Source organism: Trichoplax adhaerens, genomic scaffold (genome assembly GCF_000150275.1).
Source record: "Trichoplax adhaerens TRIADscaffold_18 genomic scaffold, whole genome shotgun sequence".
Lineage (NCBI taxonomy): Eukaryota > Metazoa > Placozoa > Uniplacotomia > Trichoplacea > Trichoplacidae > Trichoplax > Trichoplax adhaerens.
In genome coordinates this window covers 257,733-275,435 of record NW_002060960.1, presented here as the reverse complement: position 1 = coordinate 275,435, position 17,703 = coordinate 257,733, and the positions used below count along the sequence as shown (strand labels likewise).

The 17,703-nt window shown below is 31.3% G+C and overlaps 2 protein-coding genes across 2 annotated transcripts; one reads left to right on the top strand and one right to left on the bottom strand.

Moving 5' to 3' along the window:
- Window positions 1–4,361: 4,361 nt before the first annotated feature.
- TRIADDRAFT_60839 (uncharacterized protein) lies at window positions 4,362–6,003 on the bottom strand (the record flags this gene model as incomplete). The annotated part of the gene is made up of 3 exons (XM_002116778.1): window positions 4,362–4,787; window positions 4,931–5,139; window positions 5,811–6,003. 3 exons carry the CDS (start codon window positions 6,001–6,003, stop codon window positions 4,362–4,364), a joined length of 828 nt encoding a protein of 275 aa, XP_002116814.1.
- Window positions 6,004–11,507: 5,504 nt separating this feature from the next.
- On the top strand, window positions 11,508–12,433 carry TRIADDRAFT_60838 (uncharacterized protein; the record flags this gene model as incomplete). Its single annotated transcript, XM_002116836.1, has 3 exons — window positions 11,508–11,658; window positions 11,729–11,900; window positions 11,998–12,433. 3 exons carry the CDS (start codon window positions 11,508–11,510, stop codon window positions 12,431–12,433), a joined length of 759 nt encoding a protein of 252 aa, XP_002116872.1.
- Window positions 12,434–17,703: the final 5,270 nt, after the last annotated feature.

Here is a 17,703-nt window from a genome sequence, read left to right as displayed (position 1 = left end):
TGGAGTGAACATAGGCTTACAGTAAGTTAATCTAAATATAGATCGCAACTTTATTTATTCATAGTTGGTATTAATTAAATCACATTTCATGAGCGTCTGAATTCAGTAATGAACAAATGAAGGACGCGAAACCTTCAGTGTTTACTTTAAATTTCTATCTGCAGAATATTAAATATTACGTAGGTATAACATGCATAATAAATACTTATTACTAGAGGTTTTGAGTTGATCAAAAAAGTTAATCTTCAAATCGAACGATTTTAATGGCGCTTATGTCTAATTTTTGGTAACTTTATTGGTAAGTAGGTGTTCAATAAGCTATCGAATTAGGCAAATTAAAAGCAGGATTTTATATGAGAACGATGAAAATCCTTTATAGAAACAAATGAATTATTTGAGATTGATTTGATGCATAATGCATTATTCGGTGTAAAACCTTATAAGCAGAATATTAAACGCTATGATTAATTGAGATTGATGAACATAAACATTTTTAGAATGTTTAGCATGCAATTTTTACATCTTGGCAATAATAAATATTGCCACAGTTAATTTATGAATATAAATGGCCAGGGTTGCTCCTAGATCCAAGTCTAAGTAAATATAAATAAATAGTATCTTTATAGGGCTATCATAATACATCTATTTTCTCTATTCTCGTAATTGCTAGCTGGAAAAATCTACATTATGATGCCTGCACGCCATTACTTTCGTAAAATTGCTTTTTATACCCTCTTACTATTTGTACATTGAATTCCATCTCACAAATTTTTGGATGTTTACTAGAAATTAAGGCTTTGGCATCATGTAGAGAATTACAGTCATTATTATGCAATGGATCGCACCATAAACTGTATTTTAATTTATTATTAATTGAACGATAAAATTAATAAGATAATAGTTAGTGATAGATTGATCAAGATTAGAGTTGCTTCTGCACGATCTTTATCATTTCTTAGTACTCGTAGCTTGATCAAAATAGAATCATTAGTTGCTTTATTGGATATCATACTACTCAGAAATTTACATCTACTGAAATTAAGATATGGTTTTTGCTATTATAAATAGCTTAAGGAAATGTCATAGCCCTTCGTGTATTTCCTAATTGAGACAAGACATTACAAACCGCTTATTTATTTCTCGTACTAATAATTCAGCGTTACTTAGTTGTTAATTTTTAAAACATTTAAGCTTTTTTCAACTAATTTTCTTTGCATTACTATTCATCCATGTTAGTACAATAACTATTCTAGTGGCAACAGTCGATAAAATCAAGGCTTATCATTTTAGCACTTTAAGCCTGGAACAATCTTCATATCTTGCTAGTTAAAATAATTTTAGACAATTATCCATAATCAAATGATAAAATGATGCTACTTAACTCAATAATTAATGATTTTAGCCTATTAGACTGATTGCCATCTTTCATCCATTCCTGACTAAGATTACAGGAAAACAATAATTAATATTCATTATAGACGATACAATAATATCTAGGTTGGCACTGTCGTTCTGATTCTAGCATTCTATACATCTTGCCAGTATTTGGCTTTCATTCACGATAGCACTTCTAAATGATGCGATGTTAATCGACTCAATATGCAAGATTCTAATTCAACTATTACCATCTTTCTATCTTGCTAAGTTTGATTAGCATATTATTCCTATTCCGATTTGAGCTACGTAATATTTATGATTCCACATTTCAGGCATGATGCGGCCCTTACAATGAAATTAAGTTGATGCTGATCAGGATTCATCGACAATATAAATATTCGGAAGTTGGAATAGTCACTATTACTGGCTGAAATTATCGTATTATTTAATAACACCACCAAGACGAATAATATCATCGAATGTGATGTTTTGCTATTCTAACACATTAGTCATACTTTCATCTTTGTCATCTATTGACTTTGAAAATTGTAAATGCAGTTATACTTAGGCCCTAAACAGTTCTTTATACATTGATTTGAAATTTCTACCAATCATAAAATATAATTTGCCGTTAATCTACCACCGGAACAGCTTTGATTCATAAATATAAATGTCGGTTTAGCGTTGTTTCTTTAGTTAATCGATGCATAAAGTCGATATTCAAAATCAAAAGGAATCTAGTTTTAATGCGATAACTTTACATGCGTAAATTATTTTAATGATCAATATTTCCTTAAAAAATAAAATCAATAGTAACAAAGACAATTTTTACATGATGCAACTAAAAAATATTGACATCAGTTAAGAGCTCTCAATCTTGGATTTTATCAGTTATGGCCTTCCAGCGATAGATATTCGCCCATAAGCCTAATTGTCTCTGTCTTGGCTATCTGTATTCCGAGTTGAAATTTTATGGTAAATTGGCAGGGCGAAGTAGAAGTTGTATTAAATTAAAGAAATTATTATTAATAATTTTAATATTTTTCTACTGTTTCCTAACCGCTGTTTAGTAGAAAGCGCTAGACTGAAATCCCGACAGAATTTTAGCCACGGAAAGTTGGCTAAAATGGATGTTCATTACCAATTTTAAGAATTTTTATTTACTATTTCAATTAATTTATTTTATGGCATTTTTACTATCCAGATCGTAATATAAATATCTTTGGCAATTGGACTAGTTATGAAGTTTTAATAGCAATAAAGTATACCTGTATGCGTTGATCTCTTTTCCTTCTAAATTGTCAATACTTATAAATACGATAAGAAGCTAAACTGAGTTGGATTGCAGTTATGGTAAAATGGCCAATGTGGGTGTTCGAAATTGACCTTACAGAGATTAGATTAATTATACAGTTCATTCTTTCTGGATTTTTATCTATTAGATGTAATATAAATTGATTCATAACCTACGTAGTTGCCTAGCTGTAAAATTTAAATGCTGTTGAATTACACCGGAATCTATCGATATCTTCCGATATCTAAACCGTCTATATTGGTAGGTGGGTTTGCAAGCTATATTGGAATTAAATACTGCAAAAGATAACGAACAAGGAAACGAAAAGATTAATCTATTTAGTGAAAATACATCCTATTCTCTACGATACCAATCATGAGGGTTTTTCTGATGTTAAAAAAAGGATAAAATATGGGATTTTTTCGAGGAAACATTAAGTATTCATGGTAAACAATTTAACGGTTATGAGAGTAGTTTACATGGAACATTCTAATCTAAACCTCGGTTTCTAATAGGGGAACTAGTAAGAAAGAACAGGAAAAATCAATCTATCACTTCAATACTAATCTGCAAAGTACTTCCCACGATCTTATGTCATGAATGATAGCTTGAATTTGTTCTACGGAAATCCTCTTAATACGAATCCATTTCTACTTGGTAATAAAGAATGTACCTTCTTATTCAAAGTGTTGATGTTCATCTGTAAATGACTATGAAACCCAACTTTAGCAATCTATTGAACCCTCGATCATAAATCCTAATCCTTCGAATCGTTGCAATTAACATAGATTGATAAACACACATAGTTAATAAAGCAAGTTTTATTGAAGTTGTTCAACAATATTACAGTCGCATAACTCTATTCTACTTATCCTTCCATATAGGAATATTCATTTTACAATAATAATATGTTCAGTATAAGCTAACAGAACTAGAATTGCACCGCCTTATGCCATTTTACTCTACTCAATAATGAGCAAGTATGCAATCAAAGTAATTTAATACTATTTATTGATAATCTAATTGGTAGGTCAGTTCTTGGTAATAAAGAAATCAATATACGCTTTGCTATTCTGGAATTGTATTTTTGAAAGCAGGTTCAGTTTCTACGAAGGGCTGTATGGTTTAGCGTAAGCTCGTTAAAGATCTAAGTATCCTTCTATGTCAATTACGGTACCTTATTAGCATGAATTGAGATCCAACTAACACGACGTAAATAAGAACAACTTATTCCATTAAAATATAAAAATACGATTTGAATGCCGGAAGATACTCAACTATGAGAATATTTCCTTTTGCAACGATGCAATCGGTCGTCAATATATCCTTACAATTCAATTGATCTTCTGTTAATTATAGCCACTAACATAGCCATTTACATCAAATTAACTTCTATAGATGTTGAAATTTGATCGTTGTTGTAATTATATATATAATTTATTAATACGATTTTAGTATTATGCGGTATCATTACTACGACTACATAACAAGAGTTAGTGAGTTCTGTACACTAGTCGGTTTTAGTTAATCTTTTGATCACCAGTCGCTTAGAACGTAAGTTTGTGTTAGTGTAATAATGGACAAGTATTTCATACCATAACACCGTACGATGAAGTATTTCTTGGAGAAAGAATCGGAGTATCATAGCTGTTGAGCAAATTTTCCAACGGAGTTCAGAAGATTAAAGCACTCAATCATACAGGCCCTCTTTAAATGTATTGCTTTCTTCTTCTAGTGAGCCATTTGTCTGAGAATCAAGTATATCCGTTGTTTTATCATTTTTTGAAGCTAGACAACTACAATCCTTGCTTTGCTTTTCATCACTTACACAAATCCTTTCAAAATGAGTATCACTGGGAAAATACTGGTTAGATCCACAATCGGCATCTTCAATAGTGTGATAAGTATGTACGCGTGTAAGACTACAATCGTCGTCATCGCTATTCGATTTTGAAATCTTTTGCTTGCATTGCATGGTATAAAGGAACTTGTTTTTGACTCCCTCTTTCAGGTAGAATGGTTCATGACGAAATATATAGATATTCGAATTCAAGTCTATCTTATACAATGCAAAGTATTCCTCTTTTTCCGTAGTTTTATCATATACATCTTTGTCCTAAAGGAAAGACATGAACGTAAGGTATATTTAGACAGCGAAAACAAATTGTGAAAACTTTTTTGTAAAGTGCTTACTGTGAAAAGCACCTACTGGTATTATATTTGCTATAGTATCTACGATACAGTATTATAAAAACTTACCACAAATACCAAATTGACATAATTTCGATCTTTTATTTGAAAGCATTTTCCTTTCGGTGCAGGTGCCTTTTTACCAGCAAGAAAATACGTTTTCTTATGACATTTCCAAGCTAAGCAATCTACTGCAGATTTATTTTCACAGTCATTACACATATTTTTGTCTTTCTTTTTAGCTTCAGAAAGATCTGTAGACTGAATTATAAATTCATCTAAAGTCAAGAAAAATAAATAGTTACAGTTAAATGAATTATTAACTTGGATCAATAGAGCTTGTAAAATCGTAATCAAGGAAATTACTTTTAATAAATGACATGCTATTCATATTAGCTTGAAAAATCTGAATATCAAAACACTAGTTTGCATAGCTTCAGTTCTAATCCACATTAATATTAAGTCTAGCCTAGTCTTTAAATAAAATTTCCTATGTGTTTTCCCATGTAAATCGTCGACTAGCCTATATTACTGTAATTGAACAAAATTAAAGTATAGCATCTTGCTACAAATGAATAAGAACTACATGACGTTTTCATTTTAAACTGATTATCGAAAGGATTCTAGCTTAATGTACGTGTATGTTTTCTAAAATATGAACATAAAGCTCAAATTTTAGATAGCGATAAGACTAGCTTATAGCAGTTATGCTATATCCAATTCAAGCTTATCGGCAAGTTCTATTAACAACGACTTTGCTGATTGGTATAGGTTCGATTATACTATGATGTAAAGCTTAGCGCTAATCGCCAGCCATTTAAAATTAGTTTTGATCAAAATAGCATTTAATTCACTCTCTTTAAAGAACCGTGACGACGTTATCAGAGACTATATAATGTTTGAATATTAAAGTAATACTAAGGCGATCGATTGCACAATGTTCACTTACTTTTGCCTATACGACGATCTCCAACAAACATGGTCTTCAATATTTTACTACTTTTATATTCTGGTAAAACGGTCAGATATCCTTTATCGCCAGCACGCAATTTAAAGTATCCAATTTTGTCAGGGCAATCGATTTCATCATCATTCAACTTACGTGTGAGGTTAGCAAATTCGTTATTCGTATCATAAGGCATGATTATTTCCTAAACATTTTTTCAAAATGGAGAGTTACTATAGTAATACGAAATCATTATCAGAAGACTACATCGATCCTGTTTTAATATCTCATATCAAATCTAGCCAATTCAGGGAAGCTTTACAGCAGTCTATCATAAAATATGAATTAATTGACGCCATTGCAAAGTGATAACTTCATTTTTTTTATAGTGTAATATGGTGTAGGATGCCTATTTTGAAGAATATGTCCCGGTAATATATATCAAGGTTATAGTTCATACTGAATTAAAGAGAATAAAACTATAGTATAAACTATGAAACTGTCATTAGAACTGTTAGCTTGCACTATTTATTGCTGAAATTGAGTTTAGAGTCATTTAAAAATTAAATCGTCTGCGTAAATAGTCAATCTAAGGGAAAATTGGATCGTAAAAATCGATAATCATGACGCAATACTCATCCTTAATTGAAGAACTACATACAGATTGAAATAAACTGCTAGCTGCTGGTATGAGTAAGAAAATAGAACATGAATACTTACGAGTGTCTTTGCTTTTAGTGGAGATAGGGTTGATTTTTATAACAGGTGGGCAGTAAATGATACGTCAATCGCTGTTTGTAATCTAATTTATAGGCTCTCAAGCTTGATTGACAATAGGGGTATCTTATTTTTAAATGCTTGATTAATGAAATTCATATAAATTTGTTATTGTTTACCTTTCCAGCATTACCCTCCCATTTACCCTCTAAGTTTTATCTAGAACGAATGAAATGATGAAGGGATGGAACTTCTTTGTATTTACTTGTGGAACAATTCTCAGAACTATGTGATGAATACTTCAGTTTCTATCTTTCCCCATTACATCATCGTCCATTTTTAAATGCCACGTGGGGAATGTAAAGTTCAGATGTGATGAATATTTAAATTTCTATTTTTTCTATTGCATCATCCTCCATTTTCAAATGTCTTGTGTGGAAACATAAATTTCAGAAACGGATGATGTCTATTTGTAAATACTGCGGTGCCTAATCGGTAATCTACGGTAGAGATAGAAAGAAATATTAAGTGCTACTGAGCCAATCCATTGCCGCTCTAGCTTACCCTATACTGTCTTGAAATTGGTTTGTGTAGTACTTTATTAACTTGATTTACTGACTCACTGAGAAACGGTATTGCTGATTCTATCATTATGTAATTATTGAAATAAAAAATCGCATGTAAAGAAAGCATCACCAGTGAGCCTATTACTCATTCCTCTCAATTCAGCATTCAATTTACTATCTTGGCATATCCAGACTGTATTCTCTATTCGATCTACTATCCAGACATATCTATGCTGTAAAAGTAGTGTATAAATAAATTTATTTAAAAGGGCTGGCGATGTTATTCGTCTCTCATCATTAAAACTCAAGGATGACACCAAGCATATTCAAAAGTGTTACCGCATCATTATATTGCTAACATGGTATCCTTCATGCAAATAAGACTCTAATCAATATAGCATCACCATTACCGTTCACTTTAATTGAAGTCTACCTTTAAACTCTGTCGTACTATAAACTTATATTGAGTGAAGAATTATGAATTTAAATATAGATCTCAACTTTATTTATTTACATTGCGATAATAAATGCAGGAATGAGCTTAAGAAAGACAAGAAGTCTGCAATAATTTTAAGTTTCAATTAATAATATCGTCACGGTATGAACCACCGTAATGAATAAATGACTAATTAATGGTTAACATATATATTTTTGTAGATAGCTGATAATGACTTACAGTAAGACCTACGGCAGTTATTATTTTGTTACAGTAAATTATGCTGTACTGTAGTAAGAGTTCTCATAAGGAAACTAATGTTAATTGACTATAAAGTAGTATTATTTAAGCTCGGCAGATAGTGGAATAAAGGAGAATCCTATAGTTGATTAAGGTAGAAGCAAAGAGATTCTCAATCCCGGAGACTACAGTAATTTAGAGATTTGTTTTAAGTTATCTTTGTCACATAGCTGATTTGTGACAAATATCTTTAAATATTACTGCAGTGGTTAACGGGAACAAAAAATACTCCTTCCGTAAGGTTTTATACACGCTCAAGAATGTAGAATTTATAGTTAGTGAACTCTTATAGAAGTTTTTACACACAATTATACCCTACTAGCATATGAACAGATTTTTCTAAATATGTAGATAGAATCATGTTTAACATAATATCTGTAGTAAAATATTAATGTCATGATCAAGTTTATTTTAGCAAAAAGTAAAATTTTTTTCTAATAGGTTTGTCATCATCCTTAACGATAGCAGTTCACAGTTTTATCTTCTAAATAATCTCTAAGTTACCTGTATATATAGGAATGATTGTATAGATAGCAATAAATTTCATTTATACTTTTACTGAAGTATTTGATATAAAAATAGCATTGCGATATGTCTACTTTGGGAAATGGTAGTGGTAGACAGCCATTTCATAAGCTTTTGTATTGGAAAAAATTACAAATTTCACGTGAAAACGACGAAAATCTTCTATATAACCAAATGAAAATGAATTGATTGACACTGGATGTATTATGCCAGCGTAAAACCTTTTATCATTCCTTACCACTCGTAGTTTGATCTAAATAGAATCGATGATTGCTCCATTGGATATCAAAGTATTCAAGAAATTTCCAGCTACTGAAATCAACAGACGATTTTTACGATTATAAATAGTTTTAAGGAAATAGCATCGCTCTTTGTGTATTTACCTTGGATATGGCATTACAAACCACTTCCGACATACAGTATGCGCCAAATTCTTCAGTCAATAGCAACCATAACACGAAAATTTATTTCTGCTTCTATACATGAATTATTAAGCACTACTTTATTCTTAATTTTGATTAGCAAATAAGCTTGATTCAACTCAATTTCTTGACATAACTAGAACCAAACCTTCGACAGGTGTAAGTACAATACCTATTCTAGTGACAATGATGGAAGAAATGGAGGCTTATCATTGTAGCACTTTAGACCTGTAACAATCTTTATGTTGTGCTGATTGAAAATAATTCTAGGAACTAACCGCTACCAACATACGCTAATTTTTCAATTGACAAACAGGAAATAACATGGAAATTTATTTCTCGTATTAATTATTTTTCTAAGCGCTACTTTATCTCCAACTTTTATTTGCAAATAAGCTTTTTCCTACTTAATTTCTTGACATTACTATTGATCCATATTAGTAAAATGTACATTCTAATGATAACAGTAGATGAAATCAAGGTCCATGATTTTAGTACTTTAAACCTGGAACAATCTTCGCATCTTGCTGTCAGATAATAATTTTAGGGATAATTATCCATGATCAATCGATAAAAATGGCGTTATTGAACTTGACAAAAATGATTTTAAGCCTGTTAGACTAATTGCCATTTTTCCACTATTTCTGACTGAAATTGTAGAAAAGCAATAATTAAAATTCATTGTAGGTGGTGCAATTGTATTTAAGTTGGCTCTGTAGTCATGATTTTAGCATTCTATAAATCTTGCAAGCATTTAAATCCCTTGCCGGTAAAATGATCGATTGGCTATTATTTACGATTGCAGTTCTAAATGACAAGATAATATTCGACTCCATAAGCGAGATCCTAATCGACTATCACCATCTTTCCATCTTGTCGCTTAAATTAAGACAAATTTAAATCCCTTTAAAATAAATACTCTTTCAGCTCATGTTTATGATTATAGCATTTCGTGTGAGTACTGTCTTTATATGCAGCTGGTTAATGACAATTATCAGATAATTATAAATTATCATACCGGTGAAATAATCATGATTGCGTTGGTTGGCATGAAAATTAACGTCAAAACATGTTTCGATGTGCCGGCTAATTTACGGCAAAGCCATGATTAATTATTATCTGGCTGAAATCATATAATCTGATATGATTTCTACGATAGCTGTATTTCAGGCACATAAGTAATTACGCTAATGGTATCTAGTCGGTTAAATAAATTATAGTACAGATAATCAATAAAACTCGTATAAGAGGACCGGCTGTTATTTTGGTAGTTATTCAATATTAAGATAGCTTTTCAGATTATTAGATGTCTCCAATGTTGCCCTTTAAATTTCAGCTTGCCAATTATTCATTATCGAGTACTAGATAAATATTAACCCGATTTGAGCTGATTATTATTGATGATTTTGCATTTTAGGCTAGTTGCCATCTCAATGTTATCTTTTTCCGGAAATAAAATTAACTTGATACTGATCGTAATATATTGATAATTTAGACATTTGGAAGTTAGAATGATTACTGTTGCTGGATGAAATTATTGTATAGCAACCACCTCATCAAGACGAAATAATGTCATTAAATGTGATGTTTTGCTATTCTAACACATTAGCCATGCTTTCATCTTTGTCATTTATTGACATTGAGAATCACATGGGAGTTATAAATTGTAAGTACAGTTATCCTTAGGCCCTAGATGATTACTTTTACATTGATTTAAAATTTTAACTCACTATACAAATATAATTTACCGTTAATTCACTACCGCGACAGCTTTGATCCAAAAATGTGGATGGCATTTTAGCGGCGTTTCTTTATCTAATTAATGCTTAATGTCAATATTCAAAATCAGAAGGGTTCTAGTACTAGTACTTGGGACTAGTTTTAATATCTGTACCTTTACATACGCAATTATTTTAATTTTAAACATTTCCATAATTAAAATAAGATTAATAGTAATAAACAATTTTCGTTTGGTGCATTTGAAAGAGATTGACATTAGTTAAAAACTTTCAATTTTCCATTTTATCAGTAATGACCTTTCAGCTATAGACATTTGCCCACAAGCTTAATTATCTCTGTGTCGGCTATCTGTATTCCGGGATGAAATTGTACGGTAGATTGGCAGGGTAAACTAGAAGTTGTATTAAATTATAGAAAGTATCATAAGCAATTCTAACATTTCTCTATTATTTCTTAACCGCTGACTCTGGTAAAGTCCTCAACTGAAATCCTAATAGAATTCCAGCGACGGTAAGTTGGCTAACGTGGATATTCATTAGTAATTTCAAGCAATTATATTTATTAGTTCAAGCAATTTGTTTTATGGCGTTTTTACTGACTAGAAGGCAATATAAATATCTTTGGTAATCGGACTAGTCATAACTTTCAATAGAATTTAATTATATCTACAAGCGTCGATCTATTTCCCTTCTACAGTAAATTGTCAATACTTATAAATATAATAATAAGCTAAACCAAAATAGATTGCAGTTATGGTAAAATGGCCAAAGGGGTGGTGTTCATAGTTAACCTTACAGGGATTAGATTAATTACACAATTTATTCCTACTGGGTTTTATCTATTTGACAGTAATACAAATCGTTTCACAGCGTATGTAGTTGCTTAGTTGTAAAATTTAAATACGGTTAAATTATATCGGAATCTTTTGATATGCTCTCATATCTATACCATTTTTATCGGAAGGTGCGTTTGCAAGCTGCATTGGAATTAAATAATGCAAAAGTTAACAAACGAGGAAAAGAAAAGGCTAATCCATTTAGTTGAAAGACATCCTATTCTATATGATACCAATCATGAGGGTTTTTCTGATGTTAAAAAAAAGGATAAAATATGGGGCTTTATCGGGGAAGCATTAAGTATCCATGGTAAGCAATTTTAATGATTGTAAATGCAGTTTCTAAGAAACATTTTAATCTAAGCCCTAGTTTCTAACAGGAGAATTAGCAAGAAAGAATTGGAAAAATCTACGCGATTCTTTTCGTAAAAATGCCAAACTCACTTCGCCTAAAAATTCTGAACCAAGCGCCGATCAAAGTAACCCCATATCCATGTCTTATAAATATGGCGAGGAAATGCAATTTATTTCATCACATATAAAACCAAGAGGGTAATACTCAAATTCTGTGAATTAATTAAGCAGATTCATAGTTGAGAGTAAGTGAATGTGGCCAAGTAATTAATATTATTAAAATTTAAATTTAAAGAAAGGAATGTATTTATAATTTCAGTAGTAGAATTTCCAATTCGGATGACGGCCAAACTGAGGAAAGTGCTACATTATGGGATGTACTAGTATCTGATCAGAGCGATAAAGAAGAGCCAACCATGGAGATAGCACCTCAGAAAGTAATTCCATCATTATGTGGTACTAGAAAGAGAAAAATAGCAGTTAAAACAAATGATCGAGGCGTGCAAACAGATACTGTAGAAGTGAACGATACAAAAGCAGAAGAAATTAACTTCTACGAAGGAGAAACAGAAATGTTAAAATTTTTCGAATCGATCGCCACCGTCACTGGCCATTTTCCACAAAGAACTCGTAGTATTATACGCTTTAAAATTAGCCAATTAGTTTACGAAGCAGAATTACAAATCCACCCTACCGATTCTGCCACTTTATCAACACATGGTAACCTTTAAATTTTATCGCACTACATATACCATACAGTATCGCCAATGAAAATTATTTTCTACTAGACCTTTTGGCTCGGGATAGTTTCAATTCTCCTTATCAACGATATTTAGAAAGGAGCTGATTTCATTTGCAGATATATCATATGTTGTAATATAATATATTAGCATATTCATCAGTCGATGCTATGGATATACCAAGAACTCATACGACTAAATCTTTTACTCTAATGATGGAGATTGATCCACTCGTAAAAGTAATACGGTAGTTAAGTTAGCAGATTTGTCATGATTTTTAACTTCGAATCTAGCGAACAAATCTTACACATAAATAGAACTTTGTATTGCACGTATGCTTTATAACTCTTATCGATCAATAACATTTCAGCTAAACAGATGTTTATATTTTTGACTGTTTTATCGACAATAACTATACCGAAAATAATTTTTATAAGTTCGGTGGAGTACCTAACAGTGCTTTAAAAATCGATTCCAAATCACAACATGATGATGTAAGAAGAATAAAATCCTACTTGTAGCTTTCCTTCATGCTGTATTGGCTATTAAAGAGGAAGTGTAGTAGCCTAAATCTACTATTTGCTCCAATTGTTTGTAAATAAATCAAAGTTGGAATATTTAATCTTGTAGAAAGCGTACAGGATGATAACTAACATATTTATCAATGTTTTAACGATATAAAGTGTCCAGAAGTAAATAAAATTTGAAGTAGTTAATCATATAATAAGTATTCAGGGTGATAATTTAATATCAAAGCTGATCTTTTTTATAGCTAATTTGACGATATTTGACGCGGAAACATGTCATGAATAAAAAATTGCCTGGTAAGTCATAAAAGCAGAATTCAAACAGAAGTAGATATAGCTTACCTACTGTACTTGCGTATATTTGTACTTCGGATTTTAAACCTATTCATACCATTTATTGACAACCGGGTTCTTTTTTGGATAAACTTTACTGATCGTACTTACGGTATTCCTCCTAATCCTAATCCCTAGCTCATATTTTATGGTATTGATTTCAACTAATTGCCGTGGTTATGTATTTTTAAAGTATATTAACACCTATATACTGTAGCATAGACTTTTGTGATTTATAAAGTATTTTTAGATAATGGCTCAGTTAGGGTTTCCAAACCCACGTATGATATTGCTTGCTTTCAGCTTCTTTTTCTTAACTTTACTCATCGTATTATGCTATTGCTCCTGATCCTAACCGTAATCCCTAGAAACTATTTCATAGTAGTAATTTTAGTGAATTACAGTAGCTTAAGATTAAAAAGTATGCTAGTAATGTAAAATAAAGCAATATATATTATACCGTAAAATGCTGGCTGAACTTAATAAAGTAATTGTTAGCGATGATTTAGGCTTTCGAAACTTATTCATGACATTGATTGCTACCAGTTTCATTTGATTCACTTTATTAATGATCGCATTAGGCTATTCTTCCTAATCCTATCCGTAATCCCTAGACACTAGTTCATAGTAGTGGTTTAATATTTTAAAAGTATGAAGGTAATGTAAAATAAAGCAATATATACTGTCTAGCGTTGGCTGTGCTTAATAAAGTAATTATCGACAATGATTTAGGGTTTCTAAGCTATCCATGGCATTCATAGACTTGTAATAACCACTACTATTAGACTATCTTTCGCTACTCCTAAATTGATTTCAATGAGTAGATTTGGCTAAGAGTAATGTTGATTATATGCATTCAATGAGTTGCACGTAGATCTAAATAAAGTAGAAGCAATCAAGCAGCTGATAGATCACTGTTTTATTCAATCAAATATTCAAGAAGGAACGTCTACGATCTCGCTAGACATTGTGGAAGTGCAGTGCAATATGAAGTGCTTGATGTGCATCCATCACTTTCTTGGCTTCAGTAATTACTATATGAACTAAGTAAATATTTCTCTCTCTCACTTAATCAAATCACCTAATGTTATTTTGCATACCTATGCTGTTGACATGATTTTCAGATCCATTTCCCCTGACACAGAGGGTATCCATCTTCATGCTGTTTGTGTAAATTCGGCTTAGTGTTAACTTCCAATGTCAATCATTGAATTTCTCATACTAACTTATCTAACGCTAAGGTAACAATTTTACCTAGCACTATTTCAATATAACAACCTATTTACTAATCATAGCTAATCATAAAGCAGGCATTCATAAATTCCACCTTTACTTCATGAATAATTCACATTTCTCACGGAATTTTCATTACCACCAGTAATGATTGTTTAATCCATTTCGGAATTTTTTTCTATTCTAATTTGGTAGTAATATTACTCAACGTTATGCTGTAGCATAAGTATTCTAGCATAATCATTTTCTTATTTTGATAGTTGTTAGAATTACCTAGCTTTGTTGTAGCTAGTAGATTCGATATAGTGTTGATGAGCCGGAATAAAGGTATATTCCCGTAATAGCGCAGTTTCTGTGTACTTTTTGCTTTAATGATTGACTTTTTAAAATCTCGATATTACTCCATCTATCCACCTTGATTCTTACAACTGTTCAACATATCTAGCCCTAATGAATTAGTTAACAAAATGGTTGACTCTATCTCCGATGTGCAATATCTAAACTGTAAGACTACGAACTTTTTTATTATAAACTTTATTGATCATACTACAGTATTTCTCAAATCTTGATCCTAAATCCGATCTATTGAATCTATCCTAGTAGTAATTTTAGCAAACTGCAGTGATGATGTATTTTATAAGTGGACAATTAATATAAAAATAAAGCACTCTATGTTATAGAATAGCAGATTATGCTTAAGAAAAAAATCTTAGATGATGATACTTAGGGTTATTAATAGCTTTGGGCTAATTATTACTACAACAGTAATAGAATCTTGCACTTAACCTAGCCAATTATTTTTGATAAAAACGAAAGAATGCAAATAGTTTGTAAATTCTCGGCTATTCTCCATGGATTAATTAGACCCAGCCATGAATATCAAAATCATCTTGATCACAGTGTTATTGATCGCCATAGTATTGGCAGCAACGATTAACAACGTGCAAGATAGATTGCTTCAGGAAAATATCAATGAAACATTCGAATTACAGCTCTTACAAGAAGCGATGGCTTTATCCAACCTGAAAATAGCCATCAAATATTTGGAAAAAAGATATGCCAATTTGGTCCGTGGTCTCTGATCTACTGATGAGATAGAAATCAAATCGGAAAAGGAAGAAACTAAATCGGATAAGGAAGATACTCGAACACTGGCCAAGTTGACAAAGCCTTTAAAAATGAAATTTAAGAATTAAGATAGGGAGTAGAAAAGCTGACAGTAGGAAAAGACAAGATCAATCCAGAACACTCATTCGTTTCCATGATATCACATAGTGATTAACATAGCAAGTTAGTTGACCTACCCAGGCAAGGCAATCGATATCGTAGTAGACTAGCAAGTTCCTTTTTCCTCTAGACAGCAATCATTTCCGTAGCTTAAGAATGGAATCAAGTAATTCTACAAAACATTGAATCTACTAATTTTGCCTCATTCCATACAACTATTCTATTTCTACTTTCAACGAGGATATAGCTCATATTAGCTCATTTTAACTATCCAATAGCATGTTGAAACTCCAAAAGCTCCTAGACTAGATAGAAGGAAGCTTTTTTTGTTTTCGTCCTTTCATCAATTCTACTAAGTAATTCAAAATGACTTCAATAAGATATAGACTTGCTAGTTTCCTTTTTATAGCCTAATTAGCTTTTGACATCTATATAGCTCCCATTTTTGAGATAGCCTTTATTTTTTAATATGTATTTCTTTCATCAATTCTATGATTGGTATAAATTAGAGAAGCTATGAGTTATACTCTATCTTGTTAACGACTCTGGTGTTCGTTTGATGTGGTAAACCAAGATATGTTGCTGTTAATATAAAAGCCTTATTCCCATATTTACGTCTTCTGGTTTAAATAGAGGACGTAATATGATCAATAGAGTTTATATAAAAGTAGATGCTGTTGGCACTGTCGTATTGATTATCATGGAGAGGTTTAAAATATGGTTAAAATATTATTTCTACGTAAGGTACAGCTAAACTTTAATTCCACCTAGCCAATCACAGTTTGTCGTAGCCTGGTATAACATGGCTAAAGTTTTATTTCTATGGCCGCTAGACTATGCACCAGTCAACTTTAACTCTATCGATCCAATCGCAATGTGTCAAAACTAGAAAAAATAGTTGGGAATAATGGCCTAGACGGTATTCCTCTTGCCGTATATTGGAGATAAGTTGTTAATGAAAATGAGCAATGCATTAAAATGGTGATGTTATAACTACGATTACTGATAGGCTTTGATACCTTTGACATCAATCACTACCATTTTAGATCATAAATGAGGGAAACCGAAATATCTAAGATTGAGCTAATTAACATATAGTTTATTGCATGGTAAGGTAATAAATTAATCAATCAATCAATCAATCTTAGGACAGTAAAGAGCTATCGATAACAAATGGATTCCTTGATGGATCCCCTTTTTGTAATGAACAAACATCGACACAATTTCCTATCAATTTACACATAGTAGAACTATTTCGATATTGAAAACTGCTCATAAGCTTTCATTGAGGCATGCTATCCATAATGAATTAATTCAAGATTTCTACATGTTAATACAGAATAAACTTGCCCAAGTCAACGATAAATAAAAATCTGTATGCTACCAATAATGAATTAATTTAAGATTTTATTTATTAAATAGACGATAAACTTGGCTAAGTCAATGATAAATAAAAATCTGTATACCGATAATAATGAATTAACTGAAGGTTTTACATATGAATTATAAAAGATATACTTGCCTAAGTAAACGATAAGTTAGAAAATTTACATGCCATCAATAGTAAATCAATTGAAAGTTTTAAATATTATTAAAGATAAACTTGCCTAGGTTAACAACAAGTAATAATCTTCCGTCAAGATTATGGACAAGATAAAATGGTTTAAATCGACTGGAGAGCTAATGCTAGCCTAGATAAAACGATGGCCTGTTCCGTTAATGTATGGAATTTACCATCCAATAATTTTAAGCTAATTCAAAAATGACATTCTTTTCTATACTTCACTTGCTATATTCATCTCAATGGTGATGATTACTCTACTTATTAGAGAAGAGGATACCAGCTACACCTATCGCCATTATCTGGATTATTTAATTGGTAAGATGGGCTAATATATGAGTTTATTGAAGTCAGTAACGGCCAATTTTATTTTTTTCCTT